Source organism: Rhinichthys klamathensis, unplaced genomic scaffold (assembly GCF_029890125.1).
Source record: "Rhinichthys klamathensis goyatoka isolate OS25496 unplaced genomic scaffold, OSU_Roscu_1.1 h1tg000342l_1, whole genome shotgun sequence".
NCBI lineage: Eukaryota > Metazoa > Chordata > Actinopteri > Cypriniformes > Leuciscidae > Rhinichthys > Rhinichthys klamathensis.
The window spans coordinates 19,403-41,757 of record NW_026606856.1 but is presented as its reverse complement, the minus strand read 5'-3'; the positions used below and the strand labels follow the sequence as shown (position 1 = coordinate 41,757).

Sequence of the window (22,355 nt, the reverse complement as noted above, 5' to 3'; positions counted from 1 at the left end):
CACTGTCAATATCATATCAGTTGAGCTTTTTCCCTAATTCCCCTCATTTCCCGTCTAACTTTAGCTCGGCTTTATTTTCATTTTCATCTGAGGATCTAATTAACTGCTTAATTGGCCATAATAACTTTAATTAGAAGGATCTGAGAATGTGAGTTCTGCTGCAACAGATCATGAAAACAGGTGACGCTTAACAAGAGAAATTACAATTACAGCAGATAAATCCTCTGAAGTGTTCTACATATATAATGTACATGCTGTAAAAGACAATGATATTCGGGAATATTACTGGGAATTGATCTGGACAATGACTTTAAAGGTTGGAATAAACGACATGATTTTTGCTCAGATTCTTTGCAACAATACGCTGATTTCACGCAGACGCCATTTTGAAATGGCTCCGGCGGGAAGAAAACCGGAAGTGTCCCTTTAATCACAGGAGAGTCGCGAATGCGATGGCGTATTGTTGTGTTTAATGTAGAAATTAATTATTCTAAAAATGTACGTACATTTCTTTCATACTTTTTAGAATATATACGGTGAAATTCATTTATAAATATATATATTTTTTTATATATAATTCAGAACGTAAAAAAAGTATAGACATATCCTATATTGGATATTAACATCCAATAGTGTAAATCGCGGCAGGAGCTTCAGGTTGGGAGTCCAAGGCACTGTTGTCTATCTGTACTTCCGGGGTTCTTCCCACCGGAGCCTCGCTTTCGATTTCAAAATGGCGGCAGCGTGAAATCAGCGTATAGTTGGCAAAAGTCTGCAGATTTTTGGGCGGTCGGAGTCGACAGATTTAGCAGAAATTGACGTGGTGTATGATGGACAAATACTTGGTTTCAGACAGAGATCACGATTCTGAACTAAACAAAACAACGTCATTTACTAGAGGTTCAGATAAAAATGTTAATTGCTGCAGTTTGTTTAAAATGTTTAAAGAGCAACGTGCAGGTTGAATTTATAACTGAATTAATACTTGATATTGTCTGAAGAGGTCTTTTAAAAACAACATATGTAGAAATTACTAATAAAATCTCATTTGATGTAGAAATTTTGATGAAAATATGCTAGGCTCTGGAATACGCCTTTCCCGCTAGCAACGCGTCATATGACGTAGGCCGAGGCAAACAAGAGCTCGCGGTCAGCTGTAGTTAGAGCGGTAGTGAGAGACAGAGAAAGTTTTAGATCGAGTTTTAGAGATGCCATGATGGTAAATTGTTGTGTTTGTGCTGGTTGCACGAATTCCAGTCTGTCAGGACATCGTGTCCATCATTTTCCTTCCAGGAAAAACAAGGCTTTTCGTTCTTGGGTGCGTTTTGCGCAGGTGAAGAGAGCAGACTTCACTGCCGCGTCTGTCACCACACACTCTGTCGTTTGTAACGCACATTTCACTCCGGAGATTTATAGACCTGGAGATTTTTTGCATCACAGACAGATGGTTTAATTAATACGGCTTTGCAAACATTGCATTTTGCTGTCTTGCTCTGCGGTGTTTCCAGTGTGAAGTATTTACACACAGCTCAATGCTGGCTGCAAACTGCGTAATGGATTTCCTGAGGGGGGTCTCTGTGTCTCATTGAGCCGCGCCTCCGTTCAGGAAATCCATTCCACAGTTTGCACTTGCAGCCAGCTAGCAGACTGGCCGGCGGGAATCACTTTTGGAGTCATTTCAGCAGGATATCGGATATCTCCACAGGTTGGATCGGGAAAATCCGTTACATGAATTACACTGGTATCTGTCCTGATACCGACACTGGATCGGATCGGCCCCATCCCTACCTGTGGGCCATAGGCATGCTCGTCAACATCGGAGAACTCGGTTTCTTCATTCACATCCATTGTAACCTGAGCTTGAACTTGACCAGACTCCCTCGCCCATCGTCACTTCCGGTTAGTGCTTTATAGACGCGGAAGTTATTTTATCACAATTTATCTCAAAATATCGTTAATGGCTAAATATATATTACTCCAGTTCAGAAAATCTAGTTGTTTTATCATCAACATACACTATGCTATATAGGGGTGTCCAACCTGCATGTTGCTCTTTAATTAATCTGAGTTATTTAAAAAAAAAAAAACTGGGTTGAGTGAATGATTCAATGACTCACTCATAAATCCTTCACTTGGTTCATTACTGGATGAATCAGCGCTTTGTGAACGAATCTCTTGAATGAATGATTCAATGACAAACACATGTTAACACTCACTTGTCGCCGCCTACTGGTGTAACGATGTAATTAACACATCTTTATTTGAAGCATGACGTTACTTTCAAAAGGCGATTTGCTCTATTTTGATCACAATCGTAGACATCAGTGTTTATATCCGAACTATAAACTTTTATCTCAGTTCTTCTGTGATAATCTGAAATATTGTTGGCTAACACAAAAATAATAATATACACACACTGTGACACACACATGGGTGCCGGAAGCAAAAAAAAAAAGTGTGTGGGTCCTTTCCTAGAAAAATGTTACTGGAGTAAATAAATGTAATTTCATGTATTCTGGTGCCTTATAATTAAACAAATAAAAAACTAAACTCCGCTTCACGTCGTGGATTAAATGCACAGCTATCCGTGGATTATCCCGCTGATACCATGATCATTTGCCAGCGCTGACAACTTAAAGCTGTTATTGATGTTTGCAAGATCAGTCAGTGGGGACTGTGTTCTTCCGCGATTTACAAAATCTTTTGGTCAGTCTAGTTTCTCTTTTAATGGATCGAGACTATGGATCTCTCTGCCCACTGAACTAAAATTGCAGACAGATATGAATGATCAGCTTTGACAGAGGTCTGAAACAATGGCTGAGGTCAAGTCAAAGCTGTACACATGGTAACACTGTATGAAATGAATATTGATGATGTGTATTGTTTACTTTCTTAAATATTGTATTGTGTACTGTTTTTGTACTGTGTTTTGTGAAAGTGTGTAGCTTTCTATGGACAAGTGTTGCAAATTAGCAGTTTTGCTATAACACGAAAAACAATGTATCTGGTTTGTCCAATACTGTTGTTATGTCCATATCAAATAAACAAAACAAACAAAACAAAAAACGCAATATTTGTCTGGAAGGGTAAAACTGGCGGCTATTTCGGTCAGTTGCGGCTCGTTGAGAAATATAATGATTCAGCAGAAATGGAGTTTAATTTAAAATCAAGTGGAATGGATTTGACTGACGGCGCTCTGAAAAGCGAACAGACATATGCGCTGAATTAGAGACGGTAAAAGTGAGTTTGTTCAATATCATTGGTCTTAAAGTGGGTGGGTCTTGTCCCACCCATATACAATGGTTCCGACGCCCATGCACACACACACACACACACACACACACACACACACACACACACACATACCATATGTTATATAAACAAACTTTTATGTTAGATGCAATTAATCAATTTGACATACATACCTACATGCATACATACACTCACCGGCCACTTTATTAGGTACCCCATGCTAGTAACGGGTTGGACCCCCTTTTGCCTTAAGAACTGCCTCAATTCTTCGTGGCATAGATTCAACAAGGTGCTGGAAGCATTCCTCAGGGAGTTTGGTCCATATTGACATGATGGCATCACACAGTTGCCGCAGATTTGTCGGCTGCACATCCATGATGCGAATCTCCCGTTCCACCACATCCCAAAGATGCTCTATTGGGTTGAGATCTGGTGACTGTGGAGGCCATTTTAGTACAGTGAACTCATTGTCATGTTCAAGAAACCAATTTGAAATGATTAGAGCTTTGTGACATGGTGGAAGTAGCCATCAGAGGATGGGTACATGGTGGCCATAAAGGGATGGACATGGTCAGAAACAATGCTCAGGTAGGCCGTGGCATTTAAACGATGCCCAATTGGCACTAAGGGGCCTAAAGTGTGCCAGGAAAACATCCCCCACACCATTACACCACCACCACCAGCCTGCACAGTGGTAACAAGGCATGATGGTTCCATGTTCTCATTCTGTTTACGCCAAATTCTGACTCTAACATCTGAATGTCTCAACAGAAATCGAGACTCATCAGACCAGGCAACATTTTTCCAGTCTTCAACTGTTCAATTTTGGTGAGCTCTTGCAAATTGTAGTCTCTTTTTCCTATTTGTAGTGGAGATGAGTGGTACCCGGTGGAGTCTTCTGCTGTTGTAGCCCATCCGCCTCAAGGTTGTGCGTGTTGTGGCTTCACAAATGCTTTGCTGCATACCTCGGTTGTAACGAGTGGTTATTTCAGTCACTGTTGCCCTTCTATCAGCTCGAACCAGTCTGGCCATTCTCCTCTGACCTCTGGCATCAACAAGGCATTTCCGCCCACAGAACTGCCGCTCACTGGATGTTTTTTCTTTTTCGGACCATTCTCTGTAAACCCTAGAGATGGTTGTGCGTGAAAATCCCAGTAGATTAGCAGTTTCTGAAATACTCAGACCAGCCCTTCTGGCACCAACAATCATGACACGTTCAAAGTCACTCAAATCAACTTTCTTCCCCATACTGATGCTTGGTTTGAACTGCAGGAGATTGTCTTGACCATGTCTACATGCCTAAATGCACTGAGTTGCCGCCATGTGATTGGCTGCTTAGAAATTAAGTGTTAACGAGCAGTTGGACAGGTGTACCTAATAAAGTGGCCGGTGAGTGTATATTCATATACACATATACACATACATGTATGTTTATATATGTAACATCTTGTTCCTTCGTATGTCTCTATATGTAACATCTTGTTCCTTCATATGTCTCTATGTACAGTGGAATAACAAAAAAATCTAATTCATCTTGACTTGATATCACAGCCAATATTATAAAATCTGAAATGTTTTGACTGCTTTAAAAAAAAAAATCAGGTATAACAATCAGGCAGATTATTAAAGAAACCCTAATAATAAGATAAGATAAGATATACTTTATTGTCCCCGAAGGGAAATTTGTTTTGGACTGTCCCTTCCGCAGTTTTTACAAAGACAACACAAAGTACAAAATACAAAGAACAGACGTCTCTCAACACATCCTCTCACAAACATGTTCTCATATACATTAGATAGGTACGTATATAGTAGAGACTAACACCTTTCATTGGAAGGTAAAAAAACAAAAAACAATTTCCAACCATTATTGATCACAGCTCCCATATTGCACATCCCCGATGGTATACATATTGCACTTCTCAATGGTATACATATTGCACATCCCCGATGGTATTGATATTGCACATTGCACAATGTGCAATATTGTCCAACAGCACCCACTGTCCGAGAGCGTTCCCTGTGTCGGTCCACAGAGAGCGTTCTCCGTTCAGGACCTGTGTGTTGATGTGTGTGTCTGTGTTCTCAGGTGTGGTGTTTCACTACCGCTCTCCTGCGGATGGATATTCCCTGTCGTATGCGGAGGCCGTTGGAGCGTGTGAGGATAATTCGGCTCAGATCGCATCGGTTGAGCAGTTGTGGGCCGCGTTTCACTCCAGTATGAACAACTGTGAGGCCGGCTGGCTCAAAGACCAGAGCGTCAGGTCAGCAACACCAGGAAAACACAGTTAACCACCAGTAAACCACAGTTAACCACCAATAAACCACAGTTAACCACCAGTAAACCACAGTTAACCACCAATAAACCACAGTTAACCACCAGTAAACCACAGTTAACCACCAGTAAACTACTCGGTTACTATCGTAACCTCAGTTCCCTGAGAGAGGGAACGAGTATTGCGTAGCTATACGCAGTGGGGAAACTCCTTTTCCTCGATTTACTGAAACCTATATGTAAAACGCATTTGCAGCTGCACAGCCAGCACACTGAGCGTCTGGCACGCTCATAGGCTGTGCTGCCGCAACTGCACAACCAATGGCGCGGGCGACTCTGACCTGCAGCCAATGAGCTAGCTCAACGTCAGAGCCCGTCAAGGGGGTGTGGCTTAGCCTATAAAAGACCCCCGAATTCGCCATTATAGCAGGTTTAAACGACTGAAGCGACAACTTCACCAGTTACTAAATGCGGCCGGCTACGCAATACTCGTTCCCTCTCTCAGGGAACTGAGGTTACGATAGTAACCGAGTAGTTCCCTTTCGAACGGTCACTTCGTATTGCGTAGCTATACGCAGTGGGGACGCCCTGTAAAACGCCGCACCCTTAGTAACTGGTTGCACTGCAACTCAGGCCCCCTGAGCTAACAGAACAAGCCAGAACCCAATAAATAAATATATATATAACAGGCCACTGTCAGGCCTGAATAATATATAAGAGTAAGTAACAACCAACAGAATATGCTAACAAACCCCGACACTGTCGGGATTATTAGTACAATTCATAACCGGCCTAAGCGGGTTTTATATATGTATGTATGTGATTATGCAAAGTAATTTTTTGTAGACAAGACCAGACAGCATCGAGTCTTAATCATACTGAAAGAACCTTCGCCTGCAGGGAAGGCACCTCCATATTATAGAACTTCATAAATGTGGAAGGCGAGGACCAGCCGGCCGCATCACAAATATCTTGAATGGGAAACCCAGATGACCACGCCCATGACGAGGCCATGCCTCTAGTCGAATGGGCCCTGACACCTATAGGGCAAACCTGACCCACTGAAGTATAAGCCATAGAAATGGCATCCACTATCCATCTAGACAGTCTTTGCTTGGTAACTGGACCACCCTTAGATCGGCCACCAAAGCAGACAAACAGCTGTTCTGACTGTCTAAAAGACGCAGAACGCTCCAGATAGACTCTCAGCGCCCTAACAGGGCAGAGAAGATTAACCTCCCCATCCTCAGCAGAAGGGGGAAGGGCTAATAGCGTGATAACTTGCGCTCTAAACGGCGTTGAGAGCACCTTGGGTATGTAATCATGCCTGGGTTTGAGAATGACTCTGGAGTCATCCGCTTCAAACTCCAAACATGAAGGACTCACAGAAAGGGCCTGCAGATCTCCCACTCGCTTGATAGATGCCAATGCCAACAGGAGAGCAGTCTTAAGCGAGAGTGGTTTTAGATCCACCGACCGGAGCGGTTCAAAAGGCGGCCCCTTCAGGGCCCTGAGGACCGTGGAGAGGTCCCAGGGAGGTACTGATGGGGGCCTGGAGGGGTTAATTCTCCTAGCGCCCTTCAGAAATCTTACCACCAGGTCATTTCTTCCCAGTGATTGACCAGCCCCCAACGCATGATGCGCTGCGATGGCTGCCACATAAACTTTGAGCGTGGACGGGGTGCGGCCCGCGTCCAGTAGCTCCTGCAGGAAGGAGAGTACCACCGATACCTCACATGACTCTGGGTCAACTCGATTTTTCGAGCACCAGCTGGAAAAACCCGACCACTTCAAAGCATAAAGACGCCTAGTAGACGGGGCCCTTGCTTCAGAGATAGTGCTTAAGACCTTGTCAGGAAGGCCCCCGGGTACCCGTTTAGGGGCCACACATGGAGGGCCCATAAATCGGGTCGGGGGTGCCATATCGTCCCTTTGGCCTGTGTGAGGAGGTCCCTCCTCATTGGAACGGGCCAGGGGACCGTGTCTGACAGCTGAACCAGCTCCGGAAACCATGGTCTGGATTTCCAGAGAGGAGCCACTGGGACTGGGCATCCGCTCTCCCTGACCCGTTCGATGACTTGTGGGACCATCGAGATGGGGGGGAAAGCATAAAGGGGGCGGTTGGGCCAGGGATGGGCCAGCGCGTCCCTGTTCTTCGAGAAAAACACCCTGCAGTGGGTGTTGGCTCTCGAGGCGAAAAGGTCGATTTCGGCCTCGCCGAATCTCTCCCATATCAGACTGACCGTCTGAGGGTTCAGAGACCACTCGCTTAGGGGAGTGTTGCCCCGTGAGAGCATATCCGCGCCCAGATTTTGGACGCCCGGGATGTGCGCTGCTCTCAGGGAGCTCAGGTTGGCCTGTGCCCATAGGAGGAGGTCCCTCGCCATAGCATGCAGGTTGCCCGACCTGATGCCACCCTGGCGATTTATGTAGGCCACCACTGACATGTTGTCCGTACGGACCAGGACATGGTGACCCCTGAGGTTTAACAGAAATGCTTTCAGGGCCAAACCAACTGCTTTCATTTCCAGACAGTTGATATGTAAGCTCTGCTCCGTGCTCGACCAGAGGCCGGAGGCAGGCCTGCCCTCGTGCAGCGCTCCCCAACCCAGGTTGGATGCGTCTGTAAAAACCACCTTCCTCCTGGAAACTACCCCCATGGTCACCCCCTCGCGGTACCAGTCCTGAGCCCGCCAGGGAATCAGTGTTCTTAAACACCCGTGATTCACCATAATGCGCAGGCTGCCTGACTGCCATGCATGGGTTGGCACACGGCGTTTCAGCCAGTGCTGCAGCGGGCGCATGCGCAGTAATCCCATGTGGAGTACTGATGATGCGGCTGCCATTAGACCAAGCAGTTTCTGAAACCTCTTCAGAGGCGCGCGCTCGCGCGCCCTGAATGCGGCTGCCAGTGTCTGCACAGATAGCGCGCGCTCTTGAGTGAGCCGCGCTTTCATTGTCACCGAGTCCAAAACCGTGCCCAGAAAGACCACAGTCTGGCTGGGGTTCAGTTCGCTTTTCGCAACATTGATTGTGAGACCCAGGCATTTTAAATGGCCGAGAATCAAATCCCTGTGAATTATTAGTTCGTCTCTCGACTGCGCTAGCACCAGCCAGTCGTCGAGATAATTCAGCACACGCACTCCCTGGCTTTTTAGCGGGGAGAGCGCTGCATCCATACATTTCGTGAATGTACGGGGTGCCAGACACAGACCGAACGGCAGAACGGTGTATTGATATGCCCTCCCCTCGAAGGCGAATCTCAAGAATGGCCTGTGACGAGGGTCGATCTGAATATGAAAGTATGCATCTTTCAGATCCATTGAAACAAACCAATCCCCCGGGCGAACTTGCGCGAGAATTTGTTTGAGTGTTAACATTCTGAAAGGCCGTCTCATGAGAGCCCTGTTCAAACGTCTCAGATCTAGTATGGGTCTGAGCCCGCCGTCTTTCTTTGGAATTAGAAAATAGCGGCTGTAAAACCCCGAATACATTAGCGCGGGAAGGACTGACTCTATCGCTCCTTTTGCTAATAAATTCTGAACTTCGGTGCGAAGCACGTGACCCACGCCGCTTCTCACCGATGTCTCGATAACCGCCTGGAATTTCGGGGGTCTGCGAGCGAATTGGAGCGAGTAACCTCGCTTTATAGTGTTTATGATCAATCTCAACTCGACACACTAGGGATGGCTTGCCAGGCCAACGCCCGTGTGGCTAGGGCTTGACACACTAAATGGGGGGATTGCCTAACATAGGGGGACCTGATACCCTTACACTGTGATTTGTGCACATACTGAGTGTTTGACTGATTATACCGGCTTTTGCCCGGGGGGATTTCAGTCTTACAACAGGGCGGGGGCCGCCTAGTGAAGGGGGACCGTGAACCCGTGTGATGTGATTGTGAAACATACTCTTTTTGTGCTTTATTTGGGTCGCCGTGAAAACGGCGTTTGTTTGCAAAGACGCGCTCACTGCTGCGGGCCTGTTTACAATAATAAAATCCCCAGCCGCCTGAACTGAACAGGGAGCTGTGGGAAGTTTTGCCGGTTTTTTCGAGGGTGGTCCGGCTAGCGCGAGACACGAGCCCTCTCTCTTTCCTCTCCGTGCTAGGACGACTTCGGAGGCACCTGGTCGGCCGCGGCGCTGGGTCGAGGGCCTTGACGCCTGGGGAGCGGGTAGCGCTTCGCGGGCCTTGGCTGGCGTTGGCTATCAGCCGCAGGGCGGGGCTGAGAGGCCTGTTTCACCGGCTTGGCTGGATGAGGCGAAGGCGGCGGCTTGGGCTTGCTGGTCGCGGAGCTCGAACGTTTCGGCAAGAAGTGTCGCATGGCCTGGGACGCTTTCTGTGCCTCTGTGTACCTCTCCGAGAATCCTTTCACCGCCGGGCCGAAGAGCCCGGAGCTGGACACCAGGGCGTCGAGAAACCTCGTTCTGTCGGCGTCCTTAATCTCGGTGAGGTTAAGCCAAAGATGGCGCTCGAGCACGACCAAGCTCGCCATGTTTCTTCCGATGGCCTGTGCTGTAGCCTTAGTAGCACGCAGCGCTAAGTCTGTAGCACTCCTCAGGTCTCGAAAGGTCTCCGGGTCCGGGCCATTCTCGTCCATGGACCGGAGGAGTTTGGCCTGGTAGACCTGCAACACGGCCATCGTGTGCAGGGCCGATGCAGCCTGACCGGAGGCGGAGTACGCGCGTCCAGCGAGGGCTGAGGTGTTTCGGCAGGGTTTGTTGGGATGAGCGGCTCTAGCTCGCCAGCTAGCTGCAGTGCTCGGGCAAAGATGAGCTGCCACGGCCTCTTCGAGGGGCGGCAAAGACTCATAACCCTTTTCCGCTGCGCCATCCACGGAGGAGAGCGTCGCGGAAACTGCAGATCCCACACGTGCTGAGTATGGAGCGCGCCAGGCCTTGGTTAGCTCCTCGTGGACCTCGGGGAAAAATGGCGCCGGTTTGTGACGCGGGGCCTGCTGGCGCCCCTCCAGAAACCATCCATCCAGCCGACTACGAGGCGGCTCCTCGGGCGAGGCCCACTCTAGCTCGAGGTCCGCGACGGCCTTCGTCAGGATCCGAAGCATTTCGGCGTCGGAGTTTGTCCTGGTCGCTAATCCACTGGCCACAGATTGAGAAGCGGAGACGGGGTCGAGAGAGCCCGGCCATTCGTCCTCAGAAGCGGCGATGGATATGCTGTCGTCGCGCTCGAGAGATCCGCCGAAGGAGACGAGGCCCGCCACGTGTGGGGGGGGGGGGCGCTGGTCTCCTGTGAACAGGACCGGTGAAGGCGTTTGAGTCGGAGAAAGTGAAGCACGCGGGGACGCGGCCGGCGTGCGTTCACCAATCTCCATACCCTCCGGTTGCCGTTGGCTGCGACGCTTCTTCTTCCTCGGAATGGGAAGCGTGGTTGAAGCGGCATCGCCGTCTCGAGAGAGAGCTAGCCGATTGCGCAGCACGGAGATAGGCATGCAGTCGCAGGCCGCACATCCGCCGACAGAGAGTGCATTCTCCGCGTGGTCGACACCCAAGCAGGAAACGCAGCTCTCGTGTTGGTCTGCCTCGTGCAGACGGCCTCCGCACGTGGCGCAGGATGAACGAGGCATTCTGAAACAAACACAATAATAGAAAGGATATAGGATGTCGCCGGATAGCCACAGGTGAGACGGCGTCAGGAGACGACGGCTTGCAGGCGAAGTCTGCTGAAGAGAAGCTCGCTCAGGCTGAAAGGCTTGTTCGACGGCGAATTCACAGTAAAAGGCTCAGGGACATGTATACTGTCGCTGAAGGAGTAAAATCTGCTATAATGGCGAATTCGGGGGTCTTTTATAGGCTAAGCCACACCCCCTTGACGGGCTCTGACGTTGAGCTAGCTCATTGGCTGCAGGTCAGAGTCGCCCGCGCCATTGGTTGTGCAGTTGCGGCAGCACAGCCTATGAGCGTGCCAGACGCTCAGTGTGCTGGCTGTGCAGCTGCAAATGCGTTTTACATATAGGTTTCAGTAAATCGAGGAAAAGGAGTTTCCCCACTGCGTATAGCTACGCAATACGAAGTGACCGTTCGAAAGGGAACCACAGTTAACCACCAGTAAACCACAGTTAACCACCAGTAAACCACAGTTAAAGGGATAGTTCGGCCAAAAATGATATTTAACACATGCATTACTCACCCTCAAGCCGTTCGAGATGCATATGTCAATCTTGTTTCAGACGAACACATTTTCAGTTATTTTAGAAAATGTCTTAGACCCTTCAGTGGATATAATGTGAAGCAATGGGGTCCACCTCCTTCAAGTCCCAAAATGTGCATATATCCTTCACAAAAGTAATCCATCCGGCTCCAGGGGGATAAACGAAGGCCTTCTGAGGGTAATCCGTGCGGTTTTGTCGTAAAAATATACATATTTAAAACTTTATAAATGAAAATATCTGACTTCCGGCAACGATCGACGCGATTAAAGTCACAGGGATAGTTTAGGCTTTACAGCAGCTCTAGAATAAAGTTATTGTCCAGATAAAGTTAGTTTTGATTGATTCACTTCCGTTGCAAAGATCATTAGTTATTAAAGGGTTAGTTCACCCAAAAATGTAAACTCTCTCAGTAATTACTCTCCCTCGTGTTGTTCAACCCCGTAAGACTTTCGTTCATCTTCGGAACACAAATTAAGATATTTTCATTTATAAAGTTTTAAATATGTATATTTTTACGACAAAACCGCACGGATTACCCTCAGAAGGCCGTCGTTTCTCCCCCTGGAGCCGGATGGATTACTTTTGTGAAGGATGTATGCACATTTTGGGACTTGAAGGAGGTGGACCCCATTGCTTCACATTATATCCACTGAAGGGTCTAAGACATTTTCTAAAATAACTGAAAATGTGTTAGTCTGAAACAAGATTGACATATGCATCTCGAACGGCTTGAGGGTGAGTAATGCATGTGTTAAATATCATTTTTGGCCGAACTATCCCTTTAACCACCACTAAACCACAGTTAACCACCAATAAACCACAGTTAACCACCAAGAAACCACAGTTAACCACCAGTAAACCACAGTTAACCACCAGTAAACCACAGTTAACCACCAATAAACCACAGTTAACCACCACTAAACCACAGTTAACCACCACTAAACCACAGTTAACCACCACTAAACCACAGTTAACCACCAGTAAACCACAGTTAACCACCAGTAAACCACAGTTAACCACCAGTAAACCTCAGTTAACCACCAGTAAACCACAGTTAACCACCAGTAAACCACAGTTAACCACCAGTAAACCACAGTTAACCACCAGTAAACCAGTTAACCACCAGTAAACCACAGTTAACCACCAGTAAACCACAGTTAACCACCAATAAACCACAGTTAACCACCAATAAACCACAGTTAACCACCAATAAACCACAGTTAACCACCAGTAAACCACAGTTAACCACCAGTAAACCAGTTAACCACCAGTAAACCACAGTTAACCACCAGTAAACCACAGTTAACCACCAATAAACCACAGTTAACCACCACTAAACCACAGTTAACCACCACTAAACCACAGTTAACCACCAGTAAACCACAGTTAACCACCAATAAACCACAGTTAACCACCAGTAAACCACAGTTAACCACCAATAAACCACAGTTAACCACCAATAAACCACAGTTAACCACCAATAAACCACAGTTAACCACCAATAAACCACAGTTAACCACCAATAAACCACAGTTAACCACCAGTAAACCACAGTTAACCACCAATAAACCACAGTTAACCACCAGTAAACCACAGTTAACCACCAGTTAACCACCAATAAACCACAGTTAACCACCAATAAACCACAGTTAACCACCAATAAACCACATAACCACCAGTAAACCACAGTTAACCACCAATAAACCACAGTTAACCACCAGTAAACCACAGTCACATCTCATGCATATCAAGTCAAGTCATCTTCATTTATATAGAGCTTTTAACAATATAGATTGTTTCAAAGCAGCTTTACAGTGATAATAGGAAATTAAAGTCACAGGGATAGTTTAGGCTTTACAGCAGCTCTAGAATAAAGTTATTGTCCAGATAAAGTTAGTTTTGATTGATTCACTTCCGTTGCAAAGATCATTAGTTATTAAAGGGTTAGTTCACCCAAAAATGTAAACTCTCTCAGTAATTACTCTCCCTCGTGTTGTTCAACCCCGTAAGACTTTCGTTCATCTTCGGAACACAAATTAAGATATTTGTGATTAAATCTGAGAGCTGGATCACTCCTCCATAGGGTTCTAAGTGATTGAAACTGGCCGGCCCAGAAAAGTTGTACAGTCTGATCTTACTCCTGTCTGCTCTCCACAGGTATCCTGTACAGACACCGGAGCTCGGATGCTTTGGACACACTGAGTTTTCTCGTGGAGTGAGGAATTATGGGAAACGAGACCCTTCGGAGTTGTTTGACGTTTACTGTTTCGCCAATGACATGCAAGGTGAGTTTTAATGTATTAATATATTAATATACTGCTTCGATATGCTTTAAAACACTAACTAATTAACTAACTAACTAACTATAATTATTATTATAAATATTTGTAATTATTATCATACATTTATTTTATATTAATTATATATTATGTATTAATATTACAGGTGAAACTCGAAAAATTAGAATATGGTGCAAAAGTTCATTTATTTCAGTAATTCAACTTAAAAGGTGAAACTAATATATTATATAGACTCATTACATGCAAAGTGAGATATTTCAAGCCTTTATTTGTTATAATTGTGATGATTATGGCTTACAAATATGAAAACCTTTTCACAATATTCAAATTTTTAATTTGGGGTTTTCATAAGCTGTAAGCCATAGTCATCAAAATTATAACAAATAAAGGCTTGAAATATCTCACTTTGCATGTAATGAGTCTATATATTCTATTAGTTGAATTACTGTAAATGAACTTTTGCACGATATTCTAATTTTTCGAGTTTCACCTGTATATTAAATATTTGTTTACTAAATAGTATTTAATGTGGTTGATGATATATTAATTATTATTAATCATTTATTTATTGTATATGAATTGCACTGTGTTAGTTAATACATGAACTAATGTTAGCTAATGAACCTCACTGTAAAGTGTTACCCGTGTGTTATAAACTCTTGTGACATTAGTTCAGCCGAGCCGAAGCTCCCTCACACCTGCTCTGGTCCTGTGTTCCTCCAGGTGAGGTGTTTCCCGTCTCCGTCCCGGATAGACTGACCCGAGTCTCGGCCTCTGCTCTCTGTGAGTCTTCAGGAGCCCGGCTGGCCACCGTGGGGCAGCTCTCGCTGGCCTGGAGATCCGGCCTGGACCACTGTGAGCCGGGCTGGGTGTCTGACGGGAGCGTGAGGTCTGTCAGAGCGCTTCGGTCCGAGTGTCCCGGAGGAGAACCGGGCGTCACAACCGTTACATCAACAGAGCTGAGAAACGGATCCGCTCGCTTTGATGCTTTCTGCTATCGAGGTACACACAGAAACAAAATGCTACAAAAGCGGTCACTGGGATGGTACCCTTTAAAAAGGTTCTCATTTTTACTATTTAAAGGATTAGTTTAGTTCACTTTTGCTGATAATTTACTCACCCCCATGTCATCCAAGATGTCCATGTCTTTCTTTCTTCAGTCGAAAAGAAATTAAGGTTTGAGGGAAAACAATCCAGGATTTTTCTCCATATAATGGACTTCAATGGGGTCCAAACAGTTCAAGGTCCAAGTGCAGCTTCGAAGGGCTTTAAACGATACCAGACGATGAATAAGGGTCTTATCTAGCGAAACCATCGGTCATTTAAAAAAAAAAAAAATAAGTAAAAAGTTTAAGTTTTATAAGCACAAATGCTCGCCTTGCTCTGTTCTGTGATATACTTAAATTAATTGTTTATTTGTTTAAATATTTATTTACTTAAATAAATATACTATATAAACTATTAAGTGTACTATGTATTAAATAAATAAATATTGTAATATTTAATATTAATACATAATATATAATTAAAATAATAGTAATAATAATATTCAGCAAGTTTTTAATTGTATTAACCAATTTATTATTGTTATTCATATTATTATAATTATATTTTAATATAATTATTTATATTATTGTAATATAATTATTAAAGTTAGTGTATATTATGTTTAAAATATTTATTTATTTACTAAATAAATACATAATATACTATAAAGTATACTATGTTTTAAATTAATAGTTTCATATATAATATTAATAAATAATATATAATTAAAATAACAGTATTAATAATATTCAGCGATTGCGTTTATCTTAGAAATAAAGATATTTAGCATTTGTTAAAAGTCACACGAAATTGTTTTTTGTCACACTGGAAATGGAAAGTAGTCAAGTCAAATGCATTGCTTTATGAGACGATATCTTTCACCATTTTTATATACTTCACAATTTATTTGAATTTGGTATTCCATGCATTAAGAAAATTTGCTACTACTTACATACTACATTTTATTAAATAGTAGATGTAGATGGTATGTCATTCTGAATGTACCCTTAGACGTTTGACTGTACATAGAGATTTATCTGACAAGACCCTGCAATCGAACCCGTGACCTTGACGTCGCTTGCATGTGCTCTACCACTTGAGTAATGTGTTTAGAGAGAGAAACTGCAGTAATTGAATTGAATCCGTCGACAGCAAAGAAACCGCAGAAGGCTGTGACGGGCATCGTGAAGTCCTTACTGAGACCGTGGAGGTACATGACCGGAGACGACGCATCCCAGTCTCTCTCTTCAGCCACTGGTACAGTTCATTTACACACTCGTTACCAGTGGATTATCTGGCTTTTGCTCAGGATGTTCAGTCTCTGTCACTTCCCTTACGAAAAAGAAGTATACTTCAAGTTCATTTTATGAAGTATACTTAAGTAGTGTTCAAGTATATTTTTTAGGTATACATTATGTAGTAAGTATAATGTAAATATGTACTAGTAGTAAACTTGTAAGTGTACTATTTTAATACTGCTTGGGACTAAATTGGCCCACTTTTAGAATATCCTGTTAAGTGTCACCCCCCTTTTTTGAATATACATGGAAATGCACATTTCGTACAACTTAAATGGTTGTAATTCAAGAATGCTTTGGAATATAGACGTAAGATTGGACTTGTTTTAAAAAAGACATTTGGCAGATTTTTGTAGAAGTGAAATAAATTAAGAAAGTGAAAGAGAAAAAAAGTTATAGAAGTTTGAGTTTATGGAAATGTACAATGTAAAAAGATTAATTATTCATATTTTATATCAAATATATATTTTCAAAACCTGGGCTACTCTAAAACTGCAGAAAAATCAAAGCCAAAAATCTGAACAGGTTATGTTTAAAATTTTAGGTTGATATCTCAAAAAATGAGCTTTCAGTGAGATTTTGTTTGGGCGCAGTACCAAACTTTTTCACTAGGGTTTTTCCAAATTTTTAGTTTATGAAAGTACACTTTGAAGTATACTCTCAGTAAACTACTAGTTTAGTAGTTTTATACTACAAGTTTTCTTTAAGTGAACTTAACAATATACTTATTTCATAAGACTATATATGAAAAACTATGTAAAACTATTTAATAGGCTCCTCGATCAAAAGAGTTAACACGACTACAAGGCAAGTATACTTTGAATACTTAATTATACGTTTAAGTATATCTCGATCAAAAGAGTTCAAGTACAGGCCAAATATACTTGGACTTTTCTCTCAGTATAAGTCAAGTACACTTAAGTGTAATTTTAAGTATATTTTTGAGAAGTATATAAAATGTGGATTGAAAGTATGCTTTCTTATTTTTTAGTTTAAAAGAAATATGCTAATAGCACACTTGAATAAACTTTTTTCGTAAGGGTTTTACTGAGTTCAGTTCCCTTTCAAGGGAACTTCGAGCTGCGTCAAACGCTGTGGGAACGCCCCTGCGTTGTGCGTCATGAAGCACGTATGGAATCAGCCCAATGGAGAGACGGAACGTCATAGGCGGGTGACGTCATCGACCAGGAAACTATAAAGCACCCCAAAAACACAAGCGCATCAGCTTCTGATAGGCCTGAAGGAGCGCTATATGTGAATCTGTCTGAGTGTAAACACTGTGTCTGTCTTTAGTATTTGCTAGGCAGGAGTTATCACATTTACACCACACAAACAATTTTGTATGAGAGACTATGGCGAGCGAACGGCATTTAAGAAGTGTGTTCCTCCCTGCTCGCGCTATCTAACGGGCGGGGATACACACGTTCTTTGTGTTGTTTGTCTGGAAGTGCAGCATGCCCAGTCAGCTCTCGAGGGGGCTGGCTGCGAGCATTGCGAGCGTCTGCCTTTATGGACGCTCCGCTTCCGCCGGGCGCTCTCTGAGGAGAGTGCTCGGTGCGCGCTCCCCGCGGTTCGAGTCCCGCTTCTGCCGAGGCTGAGCGGCGACGCTTATCATGGGGATCGCAAATGGATCTTTCAGCGGGGTTAGAGACGGGCTCTGCCTTATCTCTGCCTTTACCTGTTAGATCCAGTGTCTCAGCCCGGTTTGGAAGCACGCTCTGCGGCTTCTTCCGCCCGGGCTGAGGCACCAGTACTGCAACTATCGTTATATAGTTATAAAAACTAGGAGATAAAAATAGCAGTATTGACGAGGGAGATGTGGAGGACTCGCCACCTAACACTCCCGAAAGCGAAGAGCTCATGGAGGTTCTCACTCGAGCTGTATTAAAACTAAGCATTGAGTGGCCAGTGGCTAGGCAGGAGTCTGTTATTAAATCTAAGTTAGATGAAAGATTTCTCCCTTCCCGTGTGCAACCTCCATGCCGGTGCTTGCCGTTTTTTCATGATCTCCATACTGAGGTGTCGAGATTATGGAAGAAGCAGGTTTCTGATATAATTTTAGCCCCCAATCATTCACATATTCAGATTTAACGGGGGCTAGGTTTTTTAAAAGAAAAGACGGCGCTTTGCCGCGGGTAGAAGAGACGCTTGCGAGCTATCTCTCTTCCGAGGCTGCATTTGTCATTTAAAGCACCGGCATTACCTTCCAAGCCATTATGAAATATTTCGGCTTTGTAAAGTGTATTTGGCGGCAGGTCAGGCTGTGTCGTGTCTGCATACAATGTCTATATTGCAGGCATACCAGGCTGATTTGCTAAAGGACGTGAGTGAGGAGGCAGTACTGACGTGGTTCGAGAACTGCGTCAGGCTGCCGATTTGTGGTAAAATCGAGAACTGTGTCAGGCTGCCGATTTGTGGTAAAATGATTTTTTTTTCCAACATGAAACAGAAAGAGAAAGCTTTCTTTTAGATGATCCTCTCTCCCCTGCTGGGTTATTCAGTGACTTAGTTAATACTGTCATTGATAATTTCAGGAAGAAAAGAAGCAGGCAGCAGCTTTTAAAAGGTTTCCTCCATTAAAAGTTCACGTCCACGGGGCTGCTGGGCGGGAGCAGCCCCGGCCGTCCACGAGCTCATCGCATAGGCGCAGCAAAGCAGAGTATCGCGTCTCGCACTCCCCCTGCTGGACAGTGGGACCAGACGCGGCACTCTCAGCCAAAGCTTTTTGAAAAATAAATATAATATAATATAATATATATATATATATATATATATATATATATATATATATAAAAAGCAATAGAACTGATTTGAGGACAGTTATATTGGCTATGCTGAGGGCGGTCCCCACCGAGGGAGAAAGGTCTTCACCTCTTTTTACGGTGCCCATTCTTCCTCGGTGCCCTCAGGGGCCCGTTCTGCCAACCCCGCCTTCATGCCGGGGCGCAGACGGTCCCGGCGAGCGCTTTCCCGAGGGACGCTCGCCTCCTCTGACACCGAGGGTGGTCCCCATCGAGGGAGAAAGGTGTTCACCTCTTTTTACGGTGCCCATTCTTCCTCGGTGCCCTCAGGGGGCCCGTTCTGCCAACCCCGCCTTCATGCCGGGGCGCAGACGGTCCCGGCGAGCGCTTTCCCGAGGGACGCTCGCCGCCTCTGACACTGAGGGTGGTCCCCATCGAGGGAGAAAGGTGTTCACCTCTTTTTACGGTGCCCATTCTTCCTCAGTGCCCTCAGGGGCCCGTTCTGCCAACCCCGCCTTCATGCCGGGGCGTAGACGGTCCCAGCGAGTGCTTTCCCGAGGGACGCTCGCTCCCTCTGAGGAGGGTCTCAGAGCGGTCAAACCAGTTGTTCCCTGCCGGTGCGCCGTTACAGGGCGCTGTGTTTGCTGCTCAAATTACACCAGAGACCAGTCTCGAGAGACTGGTACCCTTAGTAGAATTTGTTTGGCAGAGTGGAAAAGCCTTCCAAGAATATCTCAGTGGGTCCTGCAGACAGTAGTAAGAGGTTATGCGATCCAATTTAGGTGTCGTCCACCGAAACTCAGAGGGGTTCTGCCCATAGTGTGGGCCCCGAGCAGGCTCTGGTAATGGAACAAGAGGTGAAAACGCTCCTTCAAAAGGGGGCTATAGAACAGGTTCCTCCTCCCAGTTTGGAGCTAGGTTATTACAGCCGATATTTCATCGTTCCAAAGTAGGATGGGGGGTTGCGTCCAATTTTAGATTTGCACCTATAAAATCGCTCGGTAGGGAAGCTCAATTCAAGATGCTCACTATCAAGCAGGTCGTGTCACAAATCAGGTCCGAGGGCTGGTTTGTCACGATAGATCTAAAGGACGCTTACTTCCACATTTCCATACTTCCACAACACAGGAAGTTCCTGAGGTTTGCCTTCGGGGGCGAGGCATTCCAATATAGGGTTCTTCCGTTCGGTCTAGCTATCTCCCCGTACTTTACGGAGCAGATGGCGGTTCGACATCGAGATGTCGTCCTCGCGCATATCAGGAAGTTGGGGTTGAGGCTGAACGCGAAGAAAAGTGTTTATCTCCTTCCCTGGAGACCACTTTTCTGGGCGTTGTTTGGGATTAGGTCACCCGCATCGCTTCGATTCTTCAGCCTTGAAACAGTAAAGCTAGGCCAGCTACTCACTGTAAAGCAGTTTCAGAAACTGTTGGGTTTGATGGCAGCAGTGTCCAACGTTATACCTTGGCCTGTTGTACATGAGACCGCTGCGGTGGTGGCTCAGGACCAAGGGATTCTCCCCGAGGGGAAATCCACTCCACACGATCAAAGTCACGCGGCGCTGCCTTCGTGCTCTGGTCTTGTGGAAAGAAACTTGGTTCCTATCCAAAGATCCTGTGCTGGGGGCTCTTTGTCGTCGCATAAAGCTAACGACGGATGCTTCCCTCACAGGGTGGGGGGCGGTCATGAGTGGTCGTCCAGCCCAAGGTCTGTGGCAGGACCATCATCTATCATGGCATATAAATTGTCTAGAGATGTTGGCAGTGTTTCAGGCTCTGAAACACTTCCTGGCAGACCTGAGAGGTCATCATGTGCTAGTTCAGTCAAACAACACGTCGGTGGTCTCTTATATAAATCGTCAGGGGGGCCTGCGGTCTCGCCGGCTTTACAAGTTGGCCCGTCAGGTCCTCCTGTGGTCCCTAGGGAAGTTACTATCACTAGCAATGTATCTTCCAGGGTATTTGAATATGGTAGCGGACTCTCTGTCGAGGCAGGGGCCGAGGCCGGGGGAATGGAGACTCCACCCCCGAGGTGGTGGAGCTCCTTTGGTTGAGTTTCGGTCGCGCCGAGGCAGACCTATTCGCTTCCAAGGAGATATCGCACTGTCGTCTGTGGTTCTCCATCAGTCATCCAGCCCCTCTGGGGTTGGACGCTATGGTGCAGCCGTGGCCGAGGTCACGTCTGTACGCTTTTCCCCCGATTGCTCTGCTATCAGGAGTTCTGGAGAGGGTTCGCCGGGACGGGGTCAGCCTACTATTAGTAGCCCCGTTCTGGCCGGCCAGAGTATGGTTTGCGGACCTGGTTTCTCTCCTGGACGGCTCTCCTTTGGAGCTCCCGGTCAGGAGGGATCTACTCTCTCAGGCGGGCGGCATGATATTTCACCCCCGCCCAGAGTTATGGAAACTGTGGGCTTGGCCTCTGAGGGGGCCCAGCTCTTAGATTCCGGTCTCTCAACCGAGGTTGTTGAGACCATCCTTCACTCCAGAGCTCCATCCACGAGGAAGCTATATGCCTTTGAAGTGAAAACTTTTCACTTCTTGGTATGGAGAACACCTGTAGGACCCAGTTAACTGCCCAGTGGGTGCAGTGCTGGAATTCCTGCAGGAGCGTTTCTCCACAGGGTTATCCCCCTCCACACTAAAGGTGTATGTGGCGGCACTGGCTGCTTACCACGACCCTTTCAGTGTAGTTTCTCTTGGGAGACACCCGCTTATAACTCGTTTCCTTCGTGGCACTTTGAGGCTGAGGCCAGCAGTTCGTGCCTGGAATTTTCGCCTGGTATGGTTAAGGCTTTTCTATACCCTAGGCCAGGTTATGTTCCTAAGGTCCCTACTAATGTTGTCAGACCTACAGTTCTGCAGGCTTTCTGTCCTCCTCCATTTCTGTCGTCAGACCAGGAGAAACTTAATTTGCTCTACCCAGTGAGGGCATTAGACGCTTATGTCCACAGAGCTGCCCTGTGGAGGAAATCAGAACATTTATTTGTATGTTTCGGGCCACCCAGGAAAGGGTGTCCTGCGTCTAAATAGAGAATGAGCAAGTGGGTGGTCGAGGCTATCTCACTTGCTTATGAGTCGGCTGGTCAGCCTTCACCTTTGGCTGTACGAGCCCGCTCTACTAGGAGTATGGCTGCATCCAAAGCTTTATTGTCAGGAGTTTCCCTGAGTGAGGTTTGTGATGCGACTGGATGGTCTTCACCGTGCAGGTGCTCTCGTCCGCTGTGCGCTAGATCTCACATGACGGTCACTTGCTCCTATGGCGACGTGGGTATTCGC

At 45.7% G+C, this 22,355-nt stretch overlaps 1 protein-coding gene across 1 annotated transcript in view; it reads left to right on the top strand.

Moving 5' to 3' along the window:
* The window catches only part of LOC130106530 (neurocan core protein-like), a gene marked incomplete at its 3' end in the record, with an annotated part of 77,545 nt that overhangs the window by 42,864 nt on the left and 12,326 nt on the right, over positions 1-22,355 (top strand). Inside the window, exons 4-7 of the mRNA XM_056272681.1 lie at positions 5,342-5,516; positions 13,855-13,982; positions 14,721-14,999; positions 16,197-16,301. Coding sequence (XP_056128656.1) covers positions 5,342-5,516; positions 13,855-13,982; positions 14,721-14,999; positions 16,197-16,301 — 687 coding nt within the window. The remainder of the gene's footprint in view (positions 1-5,341; positions 5,517-13,854; positions 13,983-14,720; positions 15,000-16,196; positions 16,302-22,355) is intronic.